The sequence below is a fragment of the Apis cerana genome, linkage group LG9 (genome assembly GCF_029169275.1).
Source record: "Apis cerana isolate GH-2021 linkage group LG9, AcerK_1.0, whole genome shotgun sequence".
NCBI lineage: Eukaryota > Metazoa > Arthropoda > Insecta > Hymenoptera > Apidae > Apis > Apis cerana.
This window is the reverse complement of record NC_083860.1, coordinates 7,331,424-7,357,225: the sequence shown is the minus strand read 5'-3', so window position 1 is coordinate 7,357,225 and position 25,802 is coordinate 7,331,424. Positions and strand designations below refer to the sequence as shown.

The following is a 25,802-nucleotide window of genomic DNA, read 5'->3' as shown; positions in this document are numbered from 1 at the left end:
TATATATTTCATAGTATTTATATTATATTATATATATATATATGTATGTATATATTTTTACATGTATCTTACATATTGTACAATTAAATATAATAAATTAATAATTTCCCATTTAAAATATAAATATATAATTTAAAGAAAAATTAATATTTAATAAAGTAATATTAATACAATAACCATTACTAATATAAATTTCATCATTTCCATGCATAACGAAATTGAAATAACTGGTAAAACAAAAATTACTAAACGTTAAATATAGTGAAAAATTAAACTAAACATGGTTATGAGAATCACCCAAAATCGCGGGAAACGCGTCCTGTTTCTGCTTAGAGACCCGTGAGGTTGAGTTACAATTTTTTAATACTAAAAAGAGAAATAATTTACAAGACATCGAATTAATTTTTTTAGAAGTTTACATGCAATACGTACCAATTCCTATGGACTCATAAAAAATAGGTGTTGTTTCTGTAAGAAATAAAGTAGCCCTTGAAAATCGGCCATCGCAGCTATTTTCAGCGATAATGAAAATTGTTTTCTATTCGTGAATCCTTTATACACAAGTTCTAAAGTTTATATTGTGCTAATCAGTGAAGAAATATATGAGGTTTCATATCATTAAATTATTGTCTTCCTCAATAAACGAAGATGCTAAATTAGTTAGAAAACAATGAATACTATCAACAAAGTAAATAGCAAGGTGGGCATAATTGTTGAATCAAGATTTGGCGAATTCGACAGAAATTTGGAAACAACGAGCAACAATTTTGAGAATGATCAAATGGACATCAGTGTTAATTGTAACAAAACTTCACCTGGTAGAAGTCGTTATGGCAGAATAATAAAACCTAAGTCTCCTAAGAATGAGGTTGCCAGTTCTCCAAAGGCATGTTATGCCTCTTAAGATCAATTCTTTCTGATTAAAGATCAATATCATTTTTAACAAACTATGGTACTACACGTAGCATTCTTTAATGTTTTACTGTATATTTTTTTTTGTGTGTATGTGTATCTATTTGTGACAGTATGATACCAATACATATACACATATGCATATATTTATAATGATATAATTATATGTTAATTGTTTTTCTTTCTTAATTATTATTATATTTCTTTTAATTAAATATATTGATAAAAATATTTATTAATATAATGTTAATATATGTGACTTACAGAATTCTAAAATGCCAAAGAATCGAAAATATCAAAATTCATTTGATAGTAGTAATGATAGTACTGATGAAAATAATACAACTAATGATATGGACGATACAAGTGATTCTTCTAATAGTTTAAGTATCATGGAGGAAACTACTCCAAAATTAGTTGGTTCACCTATACAATGTAATTGGATTTTAGGTCAATTAGCATGGGCCAGAGTTGGTAATTTTCCTTTTTGGCCTTGTGTTATAACACTTGATCCAGTTTTAATGGTATATCATAGGTTAAAAGGTAAATTTTTATTTTTATATTATTTATTAAAATTATTAAAAAGATTATATATAAGTTCTATTCAATAATATTTTGTATAATTTTTTATTCTTTTATCTTTATTATTAATACAAATTATTAATAATATATTATTATAATTAAATTAATAATTTTAAGTTATATGTTAACATAATTATTTTTTAAAAAATATCTATATAATGAATATGCAATATATGTTATATTATAAATTATTTGTAAAAAGCTTTTTTTTCTTTGCTTATATTTTAAATATAGCAATCTTAAGCTAATTGATACAAATTATGTAAAATATATATGTATGTATGTTTGACCAGCTACTGCCAGATCACAAATACTAATGATACATGTCCAATACTTTGGTGATAAAGGACGTCATAGTTGGGTTTCATCAAATTCTATGATACCATTTACAAATCTTGCAGACTTTAAAAAATTATCAGAATCAATCACTGCAGAAGTTAAAAAAAGAGATGCAAAATATGCAGCAGCATTTATTGTAAAACCTGGTATAAAATCGAAATGGGAAAGTGCGATTGAAGAAGCTATGGAAGTTCAGCCTATGAGTAATGATGATAGAGCAAATATTTTTAAGCCAAAGGAAAAAAATATAAAAAATAAATCATCAAAAATATCTGAAGAAAAAGATAAAGTTAATAAAAGAAAACACTCAAGTGATTCAAATGGTCCTGATCTTAAACGTACTAAACAAGATAATGTAAGTATATAATTAAAATATTTATATATATATATATTTATATAAAATATTAATAATATAAAAAACTAATAATAATAAATTATTAGTATATAATAAACATCATAAATATTTAATAAAAATATTGAATAATCTTATAGGTATGTGAGTTACACAAATCATTACAAGACAAAACAGATGGTACAAAATCAAATATACTCAAATATATTGAGAATGGTAAGAATCATTCAAAACTCAATTCAGATACTCCTCCATTATCTCCCTTAAGTCAAAGAGATTCAAATGATGAAGTTTCTCTCATGCAAAAAGTTGAATTTCGAACTGAAGAAGATATAGATGGTGTTTTTGAGGTTTATTATGAACGAAATAGAGATATGTTAGAAGATGAATATCCAGATGCATCAGAACATGATATCAGAAAATATTTAAGAAAGACTTGGGATAATATGAATTCTTCTTTTCGCAAAAAGTACCGATCGTATGTAACTTCAGACACTTCTAATGTCCATACAAAAGAAAATTCGTTAGATCAGGAAGATGATTTATTGATAGAAATAGATGGAAATACTAAAGATAATAAAAAATCTAAAATTAAAGTTGAAAAAGAAGAGATAAATATTTCAGAAACGAAAAAAAATAGACCTTATAATCTTTTTAAAGGAATGAAACAAGAAAAAGTTTGTCAAATATGTGAAAAAACTGGAAAATTAACTAGGTGTAAAGGTCCTTGTTATTCGTATTTTCATCTTTCTTGTGTCAAACCAGGAGAATCTAGTCCAGAACATTCCATTGATGAGAATATTATGGACGATAAGATTCTTGATGATATAAAGGAGATTAAACAAAATAATATTGATGATGATGAGAATAATGGTATAGAAAATTATTTATTATATCTTTTATATGTAACATTTAATTAAAATAAATGTTATTTCTAATTTTAGGCAAATCAGAAGAACAAGAAGACGAGTTCTTTAAATGTATTGATTGTTTATCAGGAGTAGCACCTGCTTGTTTTATATGTAATGAAAGAGAAGGAGATAGAATAAGATGTTCTGTATTAGCTTGTGGAAAACATTATCATTCATCTTGCTTAAAATCATGGCCACAAGTAATATTCAATAATAATAATAATAATAAAAATAATAATAATAACAATAATAACAACAATAATAATAATATAATGTAATGTTAAACTTAAAGTATACTATTTACAAATCTTTTTTTCGTAGTCTCATTGGCAGGGAGGTCGTTTGACTTGTCCATATCACGTATGTCATACATGCAGTTCAGACAATCCTCAGGATAGTCATTCAAGAGCTCCAAATGAGAAATTGGCACGATGTGTTCGTTGTCCTTCGTCTTATCATACGTCTACATCTTGTTTACCTGCTGGTTCAGTGATTTTAACTGGTAGTCAAATAGTTTGTCCAAAACATTATCAACCACCACAACCTCCAGTAAATGCAGCATGGTGTTTTTTATGCACAAGAGGTGGAAGTCTAATTTGTTGTGATACATGTCCAACATCATTTCATTTAGAATGTTTAGGTAATTATTTTTAAAACAAATATAATAAGTTTAATAGCATTAATAATAAATCATGATTATATAATTGCTATTTATAAATATTAATAATAAAATAAGATAATTAGTAAAATTAATTGAAATAGTAATAATAGTAATTAAAATAATATGTATATACAATATATTTACATATTATTTATTTATTTTTAAATTATATAACTGTAATAATAATTATAGGTATCAATGCTCCTGATGGTGCATTTATTTGTGAAGATTGTGAAACAGGTAGATTGCCTTTGTATGGAGAAGTTGTTTGGGTTAAACTTGGTAATTATCGTTGGTGGCCATCTCGTATTTGTTATCCTCATGAAATTCCTGAAAATATAGAAGCTATAGCGCATAGTCCTGGTAAATTTTGCGTAATGTTCTTAGGATCAAATAATTATCATTGGATTCATAGGTAAATATATTTCATTACTATTTTGTTTAAATTAAATATTGAAAAAGATGTTAACATCAATAATTATTTTTCCACTTATAGAGGACGTGCTTTTTTGTATCAAGATGGTGATGCAAATATAAAACCACCAATTGGTAAAAAAAACCGAGATGATACTTATCGCAAAGCATTAGAAGAAGCCAATGAGATTCATCAACGTTTAAAAATTGAAAGAGCTGCTGCTAAAGACCATGGACCACGTGGATTGAAGCCTCCACATTATGTTAAATTAAAGGTATAATTCTGTGTATAAATCATATATATATATATATATATATATATATATATATACATGAATATTAGTATGAATATAATGTATAAATTTATAACATGATTTGCTATATCTAAAAGTATTATCGCCGATCATTCTCCATTATTATATTCTCATTAAAAATACAATTGTTTCAATAATCTTTTATATGATAATGAAGTTCCATTGTTAAACTATTGATGATTATATGATTTTTTATGTGGCAGCATTTCTTTAAATAATGTAACGAGAAAATTAAATTATATAATTTATATCTATTTATAGGTAAATAAACCAGTTGGTAATGTAAAGCCAGTAGAAGTTGAAAGTATTGTTGCATGTGATTGTGATCCAGAATGGGAAAACCCATGTGCACCAGGAACAGATTGTCTTAATCGAATATTATTAGTTGAATGTAGCCCTGGCATTTGTCCAGCTGGTCCCAAATGTAACAATCAAGCATTTGTACGAAGACAATATCCAGCTATGGAACCATTTCATACTATAGGACGTGGTTGGGGTCTTAGAAGTTTAGAACACATTAAAGCTGGACAGTTTGTTATAGAATATGTAGGTGAAGTTATAGATGAAGCTGAATACAAACGAAGACTACATAGAAAAAAGGAATTAAAAAATGAGAATTTTTATTTTCTAACTATAGATAATAATAGAACAATCGATGCAGAACCAAAAGGCAATCTTAGTCGATTTATGAGTAAATATATTTTATTTTTTATAAGTTAATTTTCCAAAAATAAACAAATTCTTATGTTTTCTAATATATTACTTTTGATATTTGATAGATCATTCATGTTCACCTAATTGTGAAACTCAAAAATGGACAGTAAATGGAGATACACGTATAGGTCTGTTTGCATTATGCGATATCGAGCCTGGCGAAGAATTGACTTTTAATTATAATTTAGCTTGTGATGGAGAAACTCGAAAACCTTGTTTATGTGGTGCATCAAATTGTAGTGGATTTATAGGTTTAAAAGTGCAGAAACCACAAGTAACAACACCTTCAATTCAACAAAAAAAAATTGAAAAATTTGATAAAATAAAACGTCAAAAAAGGTAAATGATAATATATAAAAATACGCATATAGCATTTTTCTTGATAAAAATAATAGAATATTATCTTTAATTTTATTCAATTGTTTATAATAAATAAATTTAAAAAAGAGCAGAATAATATTTATATTTTTTTTTATCATAATTATTATTTAAATATCTCAGATAATTTATTTTTATTTGCAATAATTTATCATTATAACATACAAATAATGCATAAAAATTTTAAAATAATTAGATTAAGAAAGCATGTACTATGCTGGAGTTGTGGACAAGAAATTGAAAAATTAGCAGAATTTGTCATTTGTGATCAAAAGACATGTAATAAAAAGTACCATAAAGCTTGTGTAATCATTGATGATACAGATTCAAGATTTAGTTGTCCTTGGCATCGCTGTGCAGAATGTCGCCGTAGAACATCTGCACATTGTTTCTTTTGTAGTGCTGCTTTTTGTCAAGGTAAATAATTTTATACTACATTAATTATAATTATATATACACTAATTATATACATGTTTCATTTATTATTGCTCTCATTAAAATTAATCATCATTATCAATAGTGCATCTGGATGGAAATTTATTTGAGTACAGCGAAAAGGGTGGTTTTGTCTGTAAATTGCATGAAAATATGGATATGCAAAGATCTTCTGTAGAAGATGAAAAAGATTATTCGGATAATGATACTGAAACAGACAAAGAATACTCGTCTACAGGTTCCAATAGTCCGTTATTAACAATGGAAAAATCAATACCAAGAGAACCATCACCAAGAGTTTCCATAGTGGAGGTGAGATAAATATCCTAGTATTATAGTATTGGTATTGTAAATTGCAGGGGAAATTGAGTAATCTTTTTTTGTGCATTTTGAGCTTTGATCTAAAACTATTTTAAGTTTTATTTTAAGCATTGTTAGCTTTTGTTTGTTTATATTATTTATATAACAAAGATTAAACAAATATAGTTGATTACACAATTACAATGGTGGTGGTAAGCATGAGAAGGAAATATATATTAGTTATGAAGTTATGTGTATAGAGTAATGCATTTTTTAAAATATTTATTTGTTAATCAATCATTAGAGATGTACAAAAAGCAATTGTAAAAAACATATTGTTTGTTTTTAAATTTTTTCATCTTAAAAGATATCTATATTGTGTTTCTATTTCTATAATTGAAAAGTTTTTTTATAAATATAATATAATATAGATAAATAAAAAATAAAATATAATATAGAATATGTTATAATATTTTATATCTGGATAAAAATTTCAATTATTATTTTCAATTTTATCAAATAATGATTTATGTTAACTCAAAAGTAACATTATATTTTAATTTATTAATATATATAATACTATATATATATATTATCTTATACATCTCTATCTATGTACAAAAAAATCATACTATAAAAGTATGTAATTACTATTTTAGAATTTTAGAATTTTGTTTCAAACAAATATTATTATTGATGTAATATTTATTATTAAGATATTTCCGAAAGTAGACAAAAATTAACAATTAACTTCTTCTTCTTTTTTTCTTTTTTTTTTTTTTTTTTTTAATTTTTTTTCACTGTTCCCAGCATCCTCTCCCTGACATTGGCAGTAGTGAGAAGTAGTAACAAACAAACATGTTCTGTTTAAGTTTATACGTTCAAGTGAGTGTATATTTTTTTGGTACTATCTCTTTGGACCTCTGATATATAATATGATCATAGTAAGAAAAAAGTATTTTGTAATTAACAAATAGCTTATAATAAATAATTTAGTTTCTGTTATTTAATTATATAATTTAAAATATTAAGTAGTAAATAAATTTCTCTTGTATATAACAGATATTTAAATCCCATCATACTACATATAAATTTCATTGTGGTTATTTTTTATTTTATTTATAGCACTTTCAGGCACGCAATTTGGTTTTAAATAATTTAAGTTTATCTTTTAAATTATATTTTAATTTTCTAAATATTTATCAACAACAACCTTTTTTTCTTAGAAAGTAAAAGAAATATTCATTTTATGATGAATATTTAATATTTGTTTAAATATATTATTTTTTATGAAAACGATAGATAAAAAATATATTTTATAGGTTCATCCAAGTAGTGAAGAAAGTGAAGAATCTCAAAAAGAAGACGACGAAGAAGCAATACAGTTTGCTGATTTTATGCCTTGTGATTCAAAAAATATGAAAGGAAAAGAATTACACCGATTATCTCTAAGATTGAAAGGAGGGAAAGATCAGGTAGAAAAATTAAGTAATCTTACATCTAGTCAATTGGAGGCTATAATCGGTGGCAGTCTACTTGAGTGAACTATTTATCCTTATTAATTAGGATTAAACAATAAAATATATTTTAATGTGCATAGTCTCAAAATCTCCACAATTGATAAATCACGAATTATGTAATGATAAATGCGAACTGTGAACGCCAATATAGTAGTATTTGTAATTATATACATTGTTTGTAAAACACTCATTCCATGTCAAAGGGATCAGTTGAATAACAAATTTTAATAAATTCTAATTCTGCTATCATGAAAATAAGTTTTATTTTTAATGATGATAATTTTGAATATACCTATGTTACATAATTTACTGAGTTATATACATATTCATACATTGCATTTATGAATCATATGCATATGTATGTATACGCGCTCACACATATGTGACGAGCATTCATCTAATCGGATTGACATGGAATGTTTCTTTTTTTTAATTTACGAATAATATAACATAGAATAAATGCATACATATTCATGCAATATTTTTTCCTTCTTTTTAACATATAATTAGGTATCTAGAATTGTCATACTAATTCAATATTTTGAATTAATTTGGACGTTTATGTATGGATAAACTTTTGTGAAAACAATGTTTATTTTGTACATTATATTTATACATTAGTTAAACATATTTTTTAAATCTTTTTTATATTGTAGCTTAAAATTCTTGTCCATTATATCATCATACCTATAAAATAATCATTGAAATAATTACATTTATTAAATTGTAATAACTATCTTCACACTGCCTTGTGAATTTTGAAATTTTCTATTACAAAATACGAGTTATTTTTAAGACTATTTACTATTACAAAATATTAATTAAATGAAATTTTTATCGAATATTGTAAAACATTTTATGTTTTCAATTAATTCATTTAAAATATGTAATCCATTTCATTTGTGAAAATAGAAATTTTATGATATATATTTAAAAAAATTGTCTAAAAAGAAATTTATATAAATGTGAATATAGCGAAATGGGCAATTTAATGTAAGTTTATTAGCCGCATTTTCCTTTATGTAATTTAAATTTAATTTAAATTGTATATACTAAATAAGCGTGCTATTTACAGAAATTAAAGGAAATTATTAGATGCTAACATTTTTGTAATGAAAACAGAAATTTTGATCATTTCCTAATTTATAGAGTATACTTAAATTTTAAAAATCGCTATTATTAATAACATATTTAAAAAAAATAATTGCAAAAGATTAAATAATATATATAACATTTTTTTTCATTAATAAAAGCATTATTCAAAATTATAGTAAAATTTTATTCAAATGTAGTACAATATGTACAATGTTAATATATATTAAATGGATAGTAATTTAATTGTTCGTAAGAATTATACGATTATCATATGATCAAAAATATGAAAGAAAATTGAAGAATATTATTGAACTTTCTATTGCATTATTATTATACATATAACAATTAATGTCTTCTAACTTCAGTATAATTAATTTAAGTGAAATATTAAATAAATAATAATAAACATCAAACAAATAATTTTTTACTTCATAAAACTTAATTTCAATATTTTTATAGGTTTTTAAAATGAAAAATTAAAATTATATATTCATTATATAATTTTTACCATACATGCTTTTTTCTTAATATACAAATAAATTGTTTTCATTTACAAAAAAACATTATTATCGTATTTATTTATACGATATAATGATATAAGAATTTTTAATAATTAATTAGCATAAAATATTTTATTACTATTTTTTTAATTAAATTATTTCAATATATCGCTTATATAATTAATATCAAATAATTCAAAAATTATCAAGCTTGTGATTCTTTACCATAATCTTGATAAAGTTTCGGACTTTCTTGTATTGAAGAAATACTAGTGCTTTTTAAACTTGTCGGAGTGAAATTAGAATTTGAACCTGTGGATATAGTTTCTTCTAATGAGGTCTGTTTTGTTCGTAAAACAGGTGCAATAAAATTCTGACCAGCTGATAAATCCCTTTTTGGCATTTGTGTCTATATAAGGAAAATTATTTTACTATTATTTGGATAATTTTGATTAGTCGATATGTTAAAAATTATAATAAAGTTGATTATGCTAAAAATTTTCAAAAATATACTTTAAATTTTGATGTGGATAAAGTAGCACCAGTGACAAGGCCTAAAATACTCGCGGCAAGTCCACTAAGTTGTACCGCAGCTAAAGGTGATAGTCCTCTTCTTACCAAGCCTAGAGCTAATAATGCAGCTTGAGCCAAAATCGGGGCAGCTCCAGTAGCACTTGCTGCTGCACCTGCTAATTGACCACCACCAATGCTTGGTCCATAAGCAAAACATAAATTATGTCTATCCACCTATAATATGCAATATTTATCATAAATATAATATGCTTTTAATTATATATTATTTTTATGCAACAAAATATTTTAACATCATACCAAATGTTTTACTACGAGATACAATAGCCCAAAGGGTGTAATTAATGGACAAGCCAAACTATATACTGTTGTCATAGTAAAAACTAAAAGTAACCAGGCATAATGAGCACCTAATGGAAATTCCCATAATACTGCTTTTCTAACATGTATTCTTTCCGCTTTACTACGTGCTACACATAATCTGAAGGTATATAATGCTAATTCTGGAAATCTGACTAATTCCAATCCACTTCCAAGTAGAGCTGCAGTAATTACATAATTTACAAATAGAGCACCCTAAAAAACAAAAATTTTACATTTTTATAATTGTAAATTATATTTTATTAATTCTATTGTACCTTATCAGGTAAAAACACACAATCCCATCTTCCTGTGTCATTTGTTACATTTACAGTCCATTCCAAAAATGCTTGTGCACTTGTTAGACCTAAACTAGGTAATATAAGAACCATTAGTAACAAAAGAAGTAAGGTTTTCGTCATTACTGCTCGATTTAGACTACTTCTAGTCCAATGTCTAACTAATGATTCACTTCTTGATACTAATACGGGCATTAAAGCAGCCACACTAACTAACAATACAGTTGGAAGAAAATATGAGACTATTGGACTAAGATTCATAATTTTTCCTGTAATTGGTAATTTATTCAATGCAGTTACTATTACCTGAAAATGTTACGAGAATATAAAAAAATTTAATAAAAAAAACAAAATAAGAATTATAACTATTTTAATTTAAAGAAGACTTACAGCTGGTGTAGTAAGAAAAAATAATATAATGCCCAATGCAAAATTTATTAAAACAGCATTCAGGTACCAACATGGCCTTGGTATACTTAGATTTTCCCAAAAAATATCAGAAGGTGTAGGTGCATAATCTACAACCCATTTTAAACTAGGCAAAGAACGTAAGTGTTTTCGCATAACTTTAGCTGCACCAGGTGTACCTTATTAATATTATTATTATTATTGATAATGAAAATTGTTTTATATTGTGAAATAAAATAATATTCAATTATTATTTTGAAATTGTTTATAATTGATTTCGAATAAAATTTAACATAATTTTAATGTCATATATATATATATATATATAATATATATGTTATAAAATCATGATAAAATAATAACTGACCTAGAGTCATAAAAGCTACTCCAAGAGGTCTACTTAGCGCTACTTTTTTTTCTTCTTCAACTAATGCAGTCAATCGCATTTCTTCATTTGCATAAAATTCTCGAGCATCAACTTTCTGAACAAAAAAATTGAAATTTTTATAAAACTTTAATTATTATAATAATTTTTTAAAAGAATTACATACATTTTTACAACAACAACCTATCACTTGACCACATGGATATGGATACATTTGTAATGGCTCTTTTTTTTTTGCATAATTTTCACAATATAAACGTGCTTGTTCAGCACAATCTCTTTCTACATTTAGTGCCGAAAGTCGTTTAATATCATAAGCTAATGTAATATCTTCTACTGTTAAAGTAGGAAAAGCTTGCCTACACAAAACAATATTATAAAAAAAGTAAAATAAATTAAACAATACTTATTATTATACATTATAAAATTAAATTTATATACTTGAAATAATCAGTAAGACTTTGAATATTGCACTGATGTTTTGGTATTTCTGTAATTAATAACGTTCTAGCTGCCAATTCACCACCATGCCTGGAATCTCGTACCTTTTCAATATTATTATTAATTCAAAAATTAAAAATAATTTTATAACTTAAATTTATTTATTCACAATTAATAAAATAAATACCTTTTTCAAAAAATGTCTCATAATATATCCACCAATTGGTAAATAGCATAAAATTAAAATTGTATGCACCCAAATCCATGGAGACATTGGATCTAAATTTGATAATGTTGTATGACCAAATGTTGCTTCATCACCTTGCATATTACCATGAAAATTAATTGGTAAAGCTATACATAATGATACAATAACCATTAAGCAAGTTAAAATGATCAAATGACGTTCAAATGATATATAAAGCAAACCATCTGGGCCTGCTCGTTTTAATAATTCTTCATCACTAAAATTAAAATTATATAATATAATATATATATATATATATATCAAATATAACATTTTTATTAAAATGTTATATCACAATCTTAATATATTTTAAATAGTTGATATATTTACCTAACTTTAAATGCAATAATAATCCATGATAAAAAACCTCTATCAACTTGAGAAATTTGGGAATTAACAGAATTTTCTATACATATTGCTTCTGTATCTCTACCTTCATTATCTCCATAAAATAATTCCACCCATCGCTCATCTGTTTTGTTTAATAATGCAAGGCGTCCATAATTCCATGCTTTTTTACGTAATAAACCAAACAAGATAACAAGGATCTGTTAAGTTATATTATAATATTTAAAAAAAATTATAAAAATATGTACACAAGATATATTAATATATATATATATATTTATATAATTTATAATATAAAAATTTTATTTTTTTTAATATTAATTTTACCAAAAATCCAAAAAAATTCAGCAATAAATTTTCAGGAATGCCTGCATAGATATCAGGTAATATTATTGTTGAATTATGTCTTGGGATTGGAATACAAGTTTCAGTAGATGGAGTTTCATGTATTTCATGTAAGCTTGAGCTGTAATTTAAATATAAATAATCTTTTGTATGAAATTTATTTTTAAATATTTAATGTTAAAGAAGAATTTTTAATATAAAAAATATATTTTTATAGTACATATTAATTTTATAAAATAATATCTGCAACAAACATATAAATCCATTTCTAAAAATAAATATAAATATAAAATAATCATATTATTTTATATAAATTATTCAGTATAAAAAATATTCTATAAAAATAAAAAACGAAAGAAAGAAAAAAAATACTAAATGTGTTCTATACTATTTTTATCATAAATTATTCAATATAAAAAATATTCTATAAAAATAAAGAACGAAAGGAGGATAACATATTAAATGTGTTGTATACTATTTTTATTATAGATAAACAATGATACTGAACGATTAACGAAATTTTCAAACAATTGAAATTATGAATTTACATAATTGTAAGGAAACAGTAATAATATGATCAAAATATATAAAAAATTATATCTTATTACTTATTTATTTATTTACTTACTGAAAATTTAAGTAGCCCATATTTGTTGATATATATATTTATGTATAATTAAATAAATACAAAAGTACATATCAACAAATGTGTGTCAATTTGACACATTGTACCGATTCCGTTAGATATAAGCAATAGCAAGTGTCGCGTTAACATAACCTAATCTAAATACAATGATTACGCAAAGATAATACGATGTGTTGAAATTTACAGAATTTTATTTAGATTTTATCAATTTTCTTTATCTGTTCAGATTGACTGATAACGTGATAATTAATATCATATTTCAATAAATATGATTTAAATGTTTTAAAAAAAAATTAGAATTCTTGTATTTTAAAACAATACAATAAATTGTTAAAATAATAATAAATAAATTGAATAATAATGAAATATATTTGATATTATCTTTCAAAAATTGTAAATCTATTCTTTCATTTTTTTTTCAAAATTTTGTTTACAAAATTTTTATATTTTTTTTTTTTACAAAAAAATTCAATTCAAATTTTTTTTTTCTAATGTTTTATTAATGTTTGTAATGTATGTATAAGTATACATATATTAGTATACATATATTAGTAATACATATATTATAAAAGTCAGATAGGAAAATTTATTATTTATTATCAATTTAGAATATACATATATATATATATATCTGATAAACAAAATTCTTATCTATAGTATATAAATATTATATATTATATTATATAGTATATATTAAATATATAATATTAAATATATAATATATATGTAAATAAACAAATAAATGTATAACGTTATTATATAAGAAAATAATTAATATATAAATAAATAATATTCTGTTTAGTAAATATGTATTTTTAAACATTATCACATATATTTATATATTTATTAAATATATATCATAATATATTTATATTTACAATTTATTTCTTTTTATTTATATATATAATATATAAATTTATACATATATTTATATGTTTCAACTGATATTTACTTTCGATATTCATTATTTTAAAAATATCATAATATTTAAATTAATATTTATAATCGTTGATATTGATTATATGGCTGTAATTCACCTGATGTGATACAATCTAAAATCCAAGTTTCTTTTAAACCTTCAATACCAATTATAATTTTTGCTGTTTTTGGATTTTCAGTAATACAACCACCAGCAGCTTTTATGAGATCTTTTAATACATTATAAGGTGGTATTGTATTTTTTTCAACATATATGCATCCACAAGCAGTAAATAATTCTGGAACATAGGATTTTCCAAATAGTTGCCTATCTTTACGATTTTCCTAAAAAATTATATATTATATTATTATATATAAAAATTATATTATTTCCTAAAAAATATAAAATAGTAGTTCACTTTATAGCATAATGTATAAGACATAAATACTTATATAGCTTGTTTCAGCTAAAAGAGGCCACTTAAATATCTCTTTTTTTTCATGTGCAAAATGTTTATGACATAATTTAAATAATTTTAAAAAAATTTATTGAAATAAAAGAAATATTTAAAATGATTTCTTTTATTTGAAACATTGACATTTTAATATGATTTTATAATTTATTTACCAAAACTGCTTTTGAAAAATGTGTCATTTCATATTTTTCTGGATTTAACCATGCATTGTTTTCTAAAGATTTTAAGATCCATTCAAAACTAACTAACCAACAGCCTCTTATAATACCATGTAACAGATTTATTGTACGTACACCTGTAGTTATTACATGTGTTGTATTTTTTGTAACTTTTAATTCAATTTTTGCTGAACCAAGAGTTCTAACAATACTTTTCACTATATCTTTATTTCTATAAAACCAATATGAAATTATAGAATTAAAAATATATTTATAATAAAATAAAATATTTATTTTTGATTAAAAATAATGATTTATTATTATTTAAGTTATAATGAATAAATAATAAAATTTTACTTACTCATTAGACAAACCAGTTGTAACAATATTCAATTTGTGCATTTGTTTTTTCTTTGCAAATTGAACAACAGATGATGTTTTTGTAGGTTGAAAATCATCTGATAAATTTCTTTCTAAAGTATAAATATGTGTTGTTTCTTGTTTATTAATTTTTTCTTTATTTTCTCTTAATTTCTCTAAAATATCTTCATTAATAATTTTTTTAATAACAATTTTTTTACTAACTATTTTCTTTCTTTTTTTTTGTATTTTACCATCATCATTTTTTTTCTTTTTTTTAACAATTTCTGTGTTATTTTCATTAACTATCTTTTTAATTTCATTTTTATTTTTTTTATGTTTTTTTCTAAATATTAATGGAGGAGATGAATATTCTTCATTTTGTACAGGAGAGAATGATAATAATTGTGAAGATTCATGCAAAGATAATAATTTCTTTTTACATTTTCTTTTATTATTTGATGTTATTGAATATTTCATATTTTGATTTGTTTCTATTTTACTTTCATCAGTTGATTCTTTAATGATTATAGATGTTTTTGAGTCAATATGCGACATTTTACAAGATGAATTATGCAAAATGATTGAATTATTTATATTACCACAATTATGAATTTTCTGTAGAATTATATCATTTTGATAAGGTATTTTGTAATTATTAGTTTTTTGCACATTAAAACTATTATTTTTTGTATTTTGTAAATTATAAATATTTTTTTGTTTTTTATTTAAATTTATATCATCAGTTGCATTATTATTTTTTTGTAATCTTTTTGAAGTATCTAATGATGTATTCATTTGTAATGAAGTACAAATGGTATTCATACTATCTTGTGTTGTTTTAAAATTTAATGCATGTGTATCTTTTTGTTCATTTTCAAAATCTTTTTGTTTAGATTTATTTTTATATTTATTATTTATTTGATCAATAGATGTATTGACATTTAAGGAAGTTTGCATTGTATTTAATTCATCTGTTTCAACTAGATTTATGTTATTATTTCCTATCACTTTAAAATTTTCACATGAAAGTTGGCATGCATAGCTGTCATGCTGCTTTTGCAAATTATGTGCATTTTTAGAATGTTCTTCTTTTTCTACATCTAATAATTTATCATTTATCATTGTAGAAGATGCAATTGGTATAAAATCATTTTCATTTTCAGAAATATTTAATATAAGAGAGTTATCTTCATAATTAATACAATAATCAGGTTTATGATTTCTTTTTTCATTAGAATCACAAAATATTTTATTTTTCTTTAATTTTAATACATCATATTTATTATGATTTTTTTTTCTCAATTGTATAGAATGTTCTTTTATAGAATAACATTTTGAATTAATGCTATTATCAATTGTATTTATAACAAATTTTTTTTTTACATTAGAAAATTGTTTTTTGTTTGATTGTGTTGTTTTTTTAGTATCTTTTCTTTTATATTTATTTTTTGGTGTATTACAAATATTTTGATTTAAATTATTTTTTTCATTCTGACATTTAATTTTACTTGTAATATCTGATATTTTTGAAGATAATTCATTTTTTTTTGTACTTTCACATTTATCATCAATTATAAATTTACTTGAATGTTTATTTTTAGCATATATTGTGCTTGCATTAATACATAATTCATCTTGTTTATTAAATATTTGTTTATTTTTTGTTTTTGACAAAATATTTTGTATATTGTTTTTGTTTATTCTTTCTAAAACTATATTAACATTTTTAAAAGGAATACCATAAGAAAGAATATTATCCACATTATGACTAAAATCTATTTGTTCAAGTGAATCATTGCCAGAATCTGATAAATTTGGAACATAACTTAAATTGACTTTTAGTGAACTTTGTCGATGACAGAAACTACTTCTATCATTTAAAATTGTTTCAGTTCTCTTATTTTTTTTTACGCTCATAGTATTTTATGTTTTTATTTTTAATTAAATTCAGATGTTTTGATGATTAAAAAAAGAATTTTTTAAAAATGCTCTTTTAATTGATGATTTGAAGCATAGTTATATTAATTAACATTGAAATAGATGAAATATGTTTATTTTAACATATAAATATTTATATACATATAAAACACATATAAACACATATAAACATATATTTTATATATTATTTACATTATTAAATAATTTCAAACATTTATATATAATGTATGAATATTTATAAAATTATCTGATATTATATTTGGATATACTACATTTAATGACACAAATCACTAGAAGTTTCAGACAAAACTGTGTGATGAATGATTTAATTTTAATTTTAAGTTTAAACATAAATATTTAAAAAATTTTGTAATTAATAATTTATTTATATTTGTAAGTCTTATTATATCTTTATTTTATAGATGTTTAATATAACATATCTAAAAATTAAATTTTAAAATTATATTTTGCACAAAAATAAGATTGAAGGTATTACCACACATATACAAAAAAATATGGTCACTATAATTTTCACAGGTCACTAGTATGGTGGTAGAATAAATTCGATAGTTTTTATTCGATAGTAAGAATAAAAAATAATGTCCAGATTTATAATATACAGTACGATTCTTTTAAAACTCGCGTTTTATATTTCAATATCAAGTTACTTAATACCATAATCTTACATAATTTTAGTTACTTATAATAATAATAAATAATTTATTTGTAATAATACTACATAAAAATTTACTATATTAAATTATAATTCATTATATATTAAACATTAGATATACATTAAAATGATATACATGATATAGATATACATGAAATAATCTTAAAAACAATATTATTAAAATTTGTTCTATATTTATATTTATTTATTTACATCTGATTTTATTTTTTTTTTTATATTAACGTAATATATTTAATCTTGTAAATATGTAATCTTTACATATTTAATATTTTAAAAGAATAAAAATTAAAAAAAAAAATTAAATAAATATGGTTTGGATGAAATCTGAAAAATTAAATATATTTTTCTAAAAATAATATCAATAAATCTTCTTGATAAACATTAATAAGCAAAAAATATAATTTTATAAAATTAATTTAAGAAATTATTAAAATTATATATATATGTCATTTTTATATATTTTTACATTATTATAATATTTTATCATTTAATGCGTTATTTAAATTATGCTGAACAGAAAAAATAAATCGATATACTGAAGAAAAGATTTTAAAATTATATTACAATAGATTATGACAAAAATATATAAAAAATAAATATTTTTTTATTTTATAAACATGATATTATTGATGATGACATTAATGATTACATTTTTTTTAAAAACATTAAAAAAATTTTTTTATATTTATAAATAAAATTAATAGAAGAAATTATTGTAAAATATTTAAAAAACAAAAAGATTAGAGAGACATTTTTATCATTTTCTATCAATAATTCAATAACAAGATATACTGGTATTTTCCGGTACTTTCCCAATCTAACGATTGCAAAAAGAAGGAAAACTAATATATCTAAGCGATTATATGCTTATTTAAATTACTTAGAAGAAAAACTATTTTTAAATATGATATTTACAATGTACAATTGATTATTTTAAAAATTATTTATTAATAACTAATTAATATTATATTATATATTATACTAATTAATAAAAAATCTAATATTTATTCTAAATTTATTTACTATATACATTTATAATTTTTGTTTTGATTATTGTAATTTTTAAGTGTAATTTTTAAATAAATTTTTAAAAAAATTTTTAAATAAATTTGAATGTTAAAAATTTATTAATATATGGTGATACGAGCCGATGAATGTTTTTGAAGTTAATATTTAAAGTTAAATGCCAGAGTTATGATGCAAATGAATGTTAACATTTTGTTGTATAAAAATATCATTAAATAGAAAAAAGTAAAAAACATAAATCGTAAGAAAATATTACGAGTAGTCATTCACATATATCAATAACATTAAGATTGTAATATCATGTACAAAGATAAAAACTTATTTCATTACTTAATTAGTGAATAATTTATTCATTAAAAAAATTCTCTATATTTTATAAAACACTGAAAAACTTATCTATATTGCAATATATTATATTATTATTTACTTGTCAAATATATAAATTCATTTACTTCTTAAATATATAAATTCATTTTATACCATTTAAAATAAGAATTAAATAAATTATATTATATTATAATAGTATAATAATATATTATATTTATATAATATTTATATATTTATATAATTGTTTATTTCATAAAAGAAATTGAAAATCCAAAAAATTGACATAATAATCAATAATTTTATTCAATAATTTTTATTTCTTTATTCTCTTATAATAATTAATAATATCAAAATAAATTTCTATTGTAAAACTCATTAAAATATAAAAAATTATTTCTTAATTTTTTAAAAAGTCAATTCTTTTAATGTAACACAAGATAATAAGATATAAAATAAAATTATTAAAAATATTTAAAAAGGAAAATACATTGACAAATAATCAATATATGAATAATTTTTATTCGAATTAATAAATATTTTTCGTAATCAATCAAAGAAAAATCGAATCGCAATAAAACTGTGGAGAATTATTTCCGAAAGATAAACATTAATAATACAACTATATATATATTTATATTGAAACCTGTTTTATAAAACATTACACTGGTATCTTTTTTCTCAGTATCGTTTGAGCAGTACTATTATTAAACGTGCGCATCATGAAAATTTTCATGACGAATTGTTTTATTATCATTATTTCATTACTTGGCATAGTAATTCAAGAAAATCTTGCACAATATGTTCCTCCAACACCAAGTGTAGAACCTCTCTATCCGGTAGGATTACGAATGTCTATTGCTCGTAAGTAGAATTCCTTTATGTTATTTCTTATTTATTTTTTATTATATTATATTATTTTATATAGTTCTATTATTCTATTTGGAATTTAATTTTAATTTTTTTTTAATAAAATTATTAGTAAAGAAAATAATAATTATTGAAAGCGAGAAGAATGAAAAAATATTTTTATTTATTTAGAATAGAGAATAGAGAATAGAGAATTTTTTTATCTAGAAAATAATATTTAAAAGAAAAATAGAAATGATATAAATAATACATCATAATGTATGATTATAGTAATAATTATAGTATAATATTGAAATTTTAAAAATTTGTTAATTTTAGTTTTGAGGAATAAAAATATACATAAAAATTATATTTATTTTATTTATTGAAACATAAATAAATATTATTTATATAAATATTGAATAAAAATTTTTATTGAAATTTATTTACGTAAATGTAAAATAAAAACTAAATTAAATAAAAAAAATAAAAATAAAATTCTACAAAAAAAAGAATTCGTAATGAAGTATTAATTTACAGAAATATAATTGTATTTATGTAATTGTAGTAATGTAATTATATTCTATAAAAATCAATTCTATTAAAACAAAATATTATTGCATAACAATACAATATAATAATTTATAAACATTTATAGAAAAATCTAATGTTTAAAATAATTAAAGTAAATAAATTAAAGTAATGTTTAAAATAATCAATAATTAAATTATTTTTACAAATATAAACAATTTTACGATTTTTTTAGATAAGGATGGCATCAGTTTAGTCGCGTATCATGTAAAATTTAACGATGATTTCTACAGTCTCGAAGCAGGAACTATTGCCAGAGATATTATAAAACCACGTAATAATTATTGGGTATATGAGGATCGATCCACAAAATTGAAACTAGGAGATATAATTTATTATTGGATTCATGTAGTTTATAATGGTCTTGGTTATAATCTACTTGATCAAAAACACGTAGTTAATGGTCAGTTTAAAATGAAAGAAATGGTTTTTGTATAAATCAATTTTGGTGAATTGATTTTTGTATGACAATTATATCGATTGCTTTTTTTTCAGAATTTTATAATTATGATAGTTCACCTTTGAATAATTCTATGAAAATAAATAGTCCTGAAAGAAAGATTGATACTTGTATGGCATCTTCGCAAACTAAAATATTTGAAAGTAATTCGAAAAATCAACTACTGAATACGCGAATCTGTCCAGGTCAATTAATTTTTGAAGAGAATTTCGATTCTCTTAATACGTCACGTTGGACAATTCTTGAACGCTTTGCAGGTCCTCCTGTAAGACAGAACGCAATATTTTAAAAACATATCGTTATAAAATAAAAAATTTAATTCAATAATAAAATAATTTTTTCATCATTTCATTTTAGAATTATGAATTCGTTATATACATGAATAATATCGACAATGTAAAAGTTAAAGATGGTGTTTTGCATATTGAACCGATTTTGACTAAAGAGAAATATGGACCAGACTTTATCCAAAGCAATAGTCTAACTTTGGAAAAGTAAAAATTTATTACAAAATCAATTACAATAAAGTATAATAACATTCATACTAAAAATCTTTAATACATCTTTTCAGATGTACAGGAATCATTGAAAGCAAAGAATGCAAACGAAACCCAATTGGATCATATATTATACCGCCTGTAATATCAGGACGATTAAATACTAAATCATCCTTTAATTTTCAATATGGTCGCATTCAAATTCGAGCTAAATTGCCTCGTGGTGATTGGTTATTTCCTTGTGAGTTTTATTCTATATTTTGTAAATAATCGTTTATATTACTTATTTACATAATTCTAAATTGTTATATGTACTGAAACAAATAATATTTCTTTTCTGATTAGAATAATAAAAAAAATGCTAAAGATAATGTAATTTTTTTTTAACTCTGATTAGGAAAAAAAGATTTCATTTATCTTCTATTCTATTTTAATCACTTTTTATTACATATGAATTAAATATATAATTTTATATATTTTGAATCATTATTATATTGTTTAATATGTTTAATAAATTCAAATTTTAATAAATAATTTGTTATTTTATTTCAGTGATTACCTTGGAAAGTGCAGATATGTGCACAAAAAATTCATCAATTTATTGTGACATCATAATAGTTCATTCAAACGGAAATTCTGTCCTTATATCACAAGATGGAAACGATTTAAGCGGACATTTTCTTCTAGGGGGTGCTCATGCAACAGATATAAATTCACATGTTCCACAGGATAATAAATTAAATCTTCCCAAAAAGAAATCAGAAATCTTATGGTCAGACGACTATCACGTGTACGATTTAGAATGGAAACCTAATCAAATCATAGTTAAAGTTGATGGAAAAGAATATGGCCAACAAAATGTACCGGCATTGTACGATATTCCGGTTAGTAATAATTATCTGATATTAAATGACAAATACTATTTTAAAATTCTTATTTGTTAATTCCATTTCATTTTTCACAGATATTTTCTTTCATACAATAGAATAACATTATTTTAAATCCATCATTGATTTACTAATAATTGATGTTATTAGCAATTTTAAATGATTTGTTATTATATACGACATGTTCTATATTTTTTGTAGGTTTATATTAATATCGGTTTAGCCGTAGGAGGTCACACTATCTTTCCAGACAATTGTATCAGCGGTAACTATGTAAAACCTTGGAGAAATGTCGGATCAAAGGTAGCTCTATTAAGCAATTTGATTTTTTTTTTTTAACAAAAACGTACATCTTAAACACAATATTATTGATTGTAGGCACTTTACCACTTCCACTTAGCAGAAAACGATTGGATAAAATCCTGGAGAGTGAGCGATATCGGTTTACATGTAGATTATATTAAAATCTGGGCAGTTTAACTTTTTCTTCCATTTTTAATTCAAAAATACACTTAACCATTTTTTAATGTATTATTCTTGATTGTATTTACATTTCTTCTTCGTTTATATAAATTAATAAAATACATAGCAATCAAAAAGATGGTGGAGGTGGTACCAACACGGAAGGAGGTAACGGTTGTCGATAAGGCACGTCATCTGGATGAAAACCGGAACCCAGTAATTCGATCAACCACTGACCTCGATAACCATAACGTCTTTGATAATCAAGTGAGGCCCGAGGCCCGTCTTCTGGTCTAAATTCGAACATTATTTTTTTTCTAGTATCCGGAGAAGCTATAATTCTTAGAAAAGTTTCTACACCGTTTCTTGGCCATTCCCAAAATCTTCCATTAGACCACAATGTTCGAAGCATAGCTGTCCATCTTGAAGGGAACATATCGAACGGAAGTGTTCTAGGAACTCGGGTTGAAATAGTTCCACTGCACTCGACGATTATGCACAGCTATATATGTAATAAAAGAACAAATAAAATAATTTGCTCGCGCAATTTTAGGTAAATGTATGTCATGATCAATGAATCAATGATTGTAAGTCCACTTACTGCACAGAATATTGCTAATGTGTGACTCGTGCGCATTTTTTTTTTTTTATTAAACCTCTACGTAGGAACACAGAGAAAGTAATCCCATTGTCCATAGTGTTCACCAACCTTTATGTCTTCTGAGTGAGTGACAATTTCGTGTATAGAATACATTTTAACTTTTTCGTGATAGAATTGTCAATCGTTGGCAAAGACGTAGCATAATTTTTCAAATGATTCGCGCCACATTGTTCGACATCAGTTTTCTTTACTTTCACTAATTGCATTACGCCATATCACTACAATATACAGATGATTTCTTTTCCATATGTATAGTCACCGTTGGAAGCGGAGTTAGTTGATATTCTGCACTTGTCCCGCTCTCGTCGTACCACGCTACCGACGTGATTTTACGTGACCAATTCGAAGAGGAATAACATGGACTACACACGTAATTTGGTAGTTAGAGCTAGTAGAAATTTTTTTTTTAGATAGTTATAAATAGCAGAAAAATTTACTTGTTTTTGATCTTTTGTATAATAAATATATAATGCTGCATAATTTTCGTAATTTCTTTTATTAAGTTATATGAATAATTATAATATGTTCAAAATAAATGGTTTTTGAAAATACAAATGCAAAATTGAGATTTCATATTATCTTACGAACAAAATTTTTTTATATTTGAATATAATGTTACTTTTACTTCGAAAAAGAAAGGAATAAATTATGTTTATGCATGAAATGTTTTACAATTAACAAAGTATCGTAAGTAATATAAATGAGCTTGAGAACGATTAAATTTATGTATGTCGCTCATTATTTTTGTATTTTTTTTCTAACATATAATAAAATATATCAAAAATTTTAATATAACGTAATAGTAAACTTAAAAAAGATACAAAATTATAATTAAAATAATAATAAAATATTCATACATATACGTAAATACATATTATGAACTTTACCTTCACATATGCAATTTTAAAAGATCATTATATTTATTAAATATATTCAATATATAAAAAAAAATAATTCAAATAATTATAAAAAAATATGTATTTATATAAATATATATATAGTATATTATTCTATGTGTAGATTAAAATTAAATTACACTGATAAATTTTTGTACATTGTAGGTAATTTCGATTTTTCTTGTTCTATTGTTTAACACTAATAAAAACGTATCAGATGCATTCAACATATATTTATTTATTCATGATTTTCTTCAATATAACATAGCAGGAATACCACTTTTTCACGAGGTAAGTTTAATATTCTGTGAAACAAAAAATTGCTATTTTAAAATTTTTTAAAAAAAGAAAAAGAATATAAAAATAAATATATAAAATTTACTTGCATTAAATCAATAATTATATAATAATTATTATACAGAAAACACAGTGGGATTTCGATCCAGAAATTGGAAAGCAAAGACGAGTTAGATACGAACAAGAAAATGGTCATCATGGAGAATTTGCAATAGCAAAATTAGGTATGGGAATCGGATACAAAGAAGCATGGGCAGAACCTGTACAAAAATTGATAAAAAACTCCTAATCTGTAAAAAATCAATAAAAATTATATCTTAGTATATGTAAAATTCTTAAATTGTAAAAAAAAATAATTTGTAAAAAAGTAAATGTAAAAATGTTTTTATTAAATAAATTATGTATTATATATATGTTAAATAATATTACATATATTTCATTTTGATATATCTTTTAATTATTTTTTTCGTTCAATTATACGGATTATTTTTTTTTTAAATTCAGAAACAATATATATATATATATATATATATATATATATATTGTTATATATATTGTTGTTATATATATTGTTATATATATATATAGATACGTGATACATTCATAATTATATTATTATATTATTATATATTAATTCAAGTCGATATTGTTTAAGAATTGATTATATTTTATTCAAAAATCTATAATTGTTCTTTTTCAACTTTTTCAATAATTTAGGATTTTCGACAAATTTTATTTCTAAGATTGCATCATCGTAATTCCAAGAAGTGCAAAGTATAAAGTATCCTGTTCGACTTTCACTTGATAAAAGATGAAGTGGGGAGAGAATGGAGAATTATAACGGATATTAGAATAAGGTAAGTAAAGA

The 25,802-nt window shown here is 22.6% G+C and overlaps 6 protein-coding genes across 10 annotated transcripts; 3 read left to right on the top strand and 3 right to left on the bottom strand.

Annotated features, from left to right (window-relative positions):
• The first annotated feature begins 253 nt into the window (after positions 1 to 253).
• On the top strand, positions 254 to 8,087 carry LOC107992493 (histone-lysine N-methyltransferase NSD2). Of its 3 annotated transcripts, XM_017048422.2 has the most exons (14): positions 254 to 886; positions 1,179 to 1,455; positions 1,788 to 2,188; positions 2,326 to 3,058; positions 3,130 to 3,296; positions 3,418 to 3,736; positions 3,950 to 4,172; positions 4,254 to 4,446; positions 4,747 to 5,176; positions 5,265 to 5,538; positions 5,774 to 5,994; positions 6,098 to 6,324; positions 7,123 to 7,197; positions 7,635 to 7,709. In XM_017048422.2, exons 1-13 carry the CDS (start codon positions 671 to 673, stop codon positions 7,156 to 7,158), a joined length of 3,717 nt encoding a protein of 1,238 aa, XP_016903911.1. In that variant the 5' UTR covers positions 254 to 670; the 3' UTR covers positions 7,159 to 7,197; positions 7,635 to 7,709. The 3 variants fall into 3 exon arrangements, with proteins under 3 accessions (XP_016903911.1, XP_016903901.1, XP_016903922.1); XM_017048412.3 differs by lacking the exon at positions 7,123 to 7,197 and having other exon boundaries at positions 265 to 886; positions 7,635 to 8,087; XM_017048433.3 differs by lacking the exon at positions 7,123 to 7,197 and having other exon boundaries at positions 266 to 952; positions 7,635 to 8,087.
• Positions 8,088 to 9,090: 1,003 nt separating this feature from the next.
• LOC107992479 (calcium permeable stress-gated cation channel 1) lies at positions 9,091 to 13,953 on the bottom strand. 2 transcript variants are annotated; one of them, XM_017048385.3, is made up of 12 exons: positions 13,420 to 13,953; positions 12,774 to 12,912; positions 12,429 to 12,646; positions 12,039 to 12,315; positions 11,852 to 11,955; positions 11,577 to 11,769; positions 11,393 to 11,507; positions 11,008 to 11,204; positions 10,597 to 10,923; positions 10,259 to 10,534; positions 9,941 to 10,174; positions 9,091 to 9,858 (listed from the first exon to the last, which is right to left on the bottom strand). In XM_017048385.3, the coding sequence occupies exons 1-12, from the start codon at positions 13,437 to 13,439 to the stop codon at positions 9,856 to 9,858; spliced, it is 2,103 nt and encodes a 700-aa protein (XP_016903874.1). In that variant the 5' UTR covers positions 13,440 to 13,953; the 3' UTR covers positions 9,091 to 9,855. The 2 variants fall into 2 exon arrangements, with proteins under 2 accessions (XP_016903874.1, XP_016903865.1); XM_017048376.3 differs by having other exon boundaries at positions 9,091 to 9,836.
• Positions 13,954 to 14,229: 276 nt separating this feature from the next.
• LOC107992488 (uncharacterized) lies at positions 14,230 to 17,844 on the bottom strand. 2 transcript variants are annotated; one of them, XM_017048398.3, is made up of 3 exons: positions 15,351 to 17,822; positions 14,984 to 15,221; positions 14,230 to 14,700 (listed from the first exon to the last, which is right to left on the bottom strand). In XM_017048398.3, exons 1-3 carry the CDS (start codon positions 17,267 to 17,269, stop codon positions 14,437 to 14,439), a joined length of 2,421 nt encoding a protein of 806 aa, XP_016903887.2. In that variant the 5' UTR covers positions 17,270 to 17,822; the 3' UTR covers positions 14,230 to 14,436. The 2 variants fall into 2 exon arrangements, with proteins under 2 accessions (XP_016903887.2, XP_061935286.1); XM_062079302.1 differs by lacking the exon at positions 14,984 to 15,221 and having other exon boundaries at positions 14,450 to 14,700; positions 15,351 to 17,844.
• Positions 17,845 to 20,000: 2,156 nt separating this feature from the next.
• On the top strand, positions 20,001 to 23,638 carry LOC107993481 (beta-1,3-glucan-binding protein 1). Its single transcript, XM_017049917.3, has 8 exons — positions 20,001 to 20,198; positions 20,950 to 21,177; positions 21,270 to 21,499; positions 21,592 to 21,728; positions 21,806 to 21,972; positions 22,284 to 22,615; positions 22,820 to 22,921; positions 22,997 to 23,638. Exons 1-8 carry the CDS (start codon positions 20,057 to 20,059, stop codon positions 23,096 to 23,098), a joined length of 1,440 nt encoding a protein of 479 aa, XP_016905406.1. The 5' UTR covers positions 20,001 to 20,056; the 3' UTR covers positions 23,099 to 23,638.
• Positions 23,094 to 23,822, bottom strand: LOC107999854 (uncharacterized). The gene is made up of 2 exons (XM_017060283.2): positions 23,682 to 23,822; positions 23,094 to 23,582 (listed from the first exon to the last, which is right to left on the bottom strand). Exons 1-2 carry the CDS (start codon positions 23,715 to 23,717, stop codon positions 23,211 to 23,213), a joined length of 408 nt encoding a protein of 135 aa, XP_016915772.1. The 5' UTR covers positions 23,718 to 23,822; the 3' UTR covers positions 23,094 to 23,210.
• Positions 23,823 to 23,996: 174 nt separating this feature from the next.
• Positions 23,997 to 25,379, top strand: LOC133666671 (uncharacterized). The gene is made up of 3 exons (XM_062079305.1): positions 23,997 to 24,119; positions 24,803 to 24,928; positions 25,059 to 25,379. The coding sequence occupies exons 1-3, from the start codon at positions 24,099 to 24,101 to the stop codon at positions 25,221 to 25,223; spliced, it is 312 nt and encodes a 103-aa protein (XP_061935289.1). The 5' UTR covers positions 23,997 to 24,098; the 3' UTR covers positions 25,224 to 25,379.
• Positions 25,380 to 25,802: the final 423 nt, after the last annotated feature.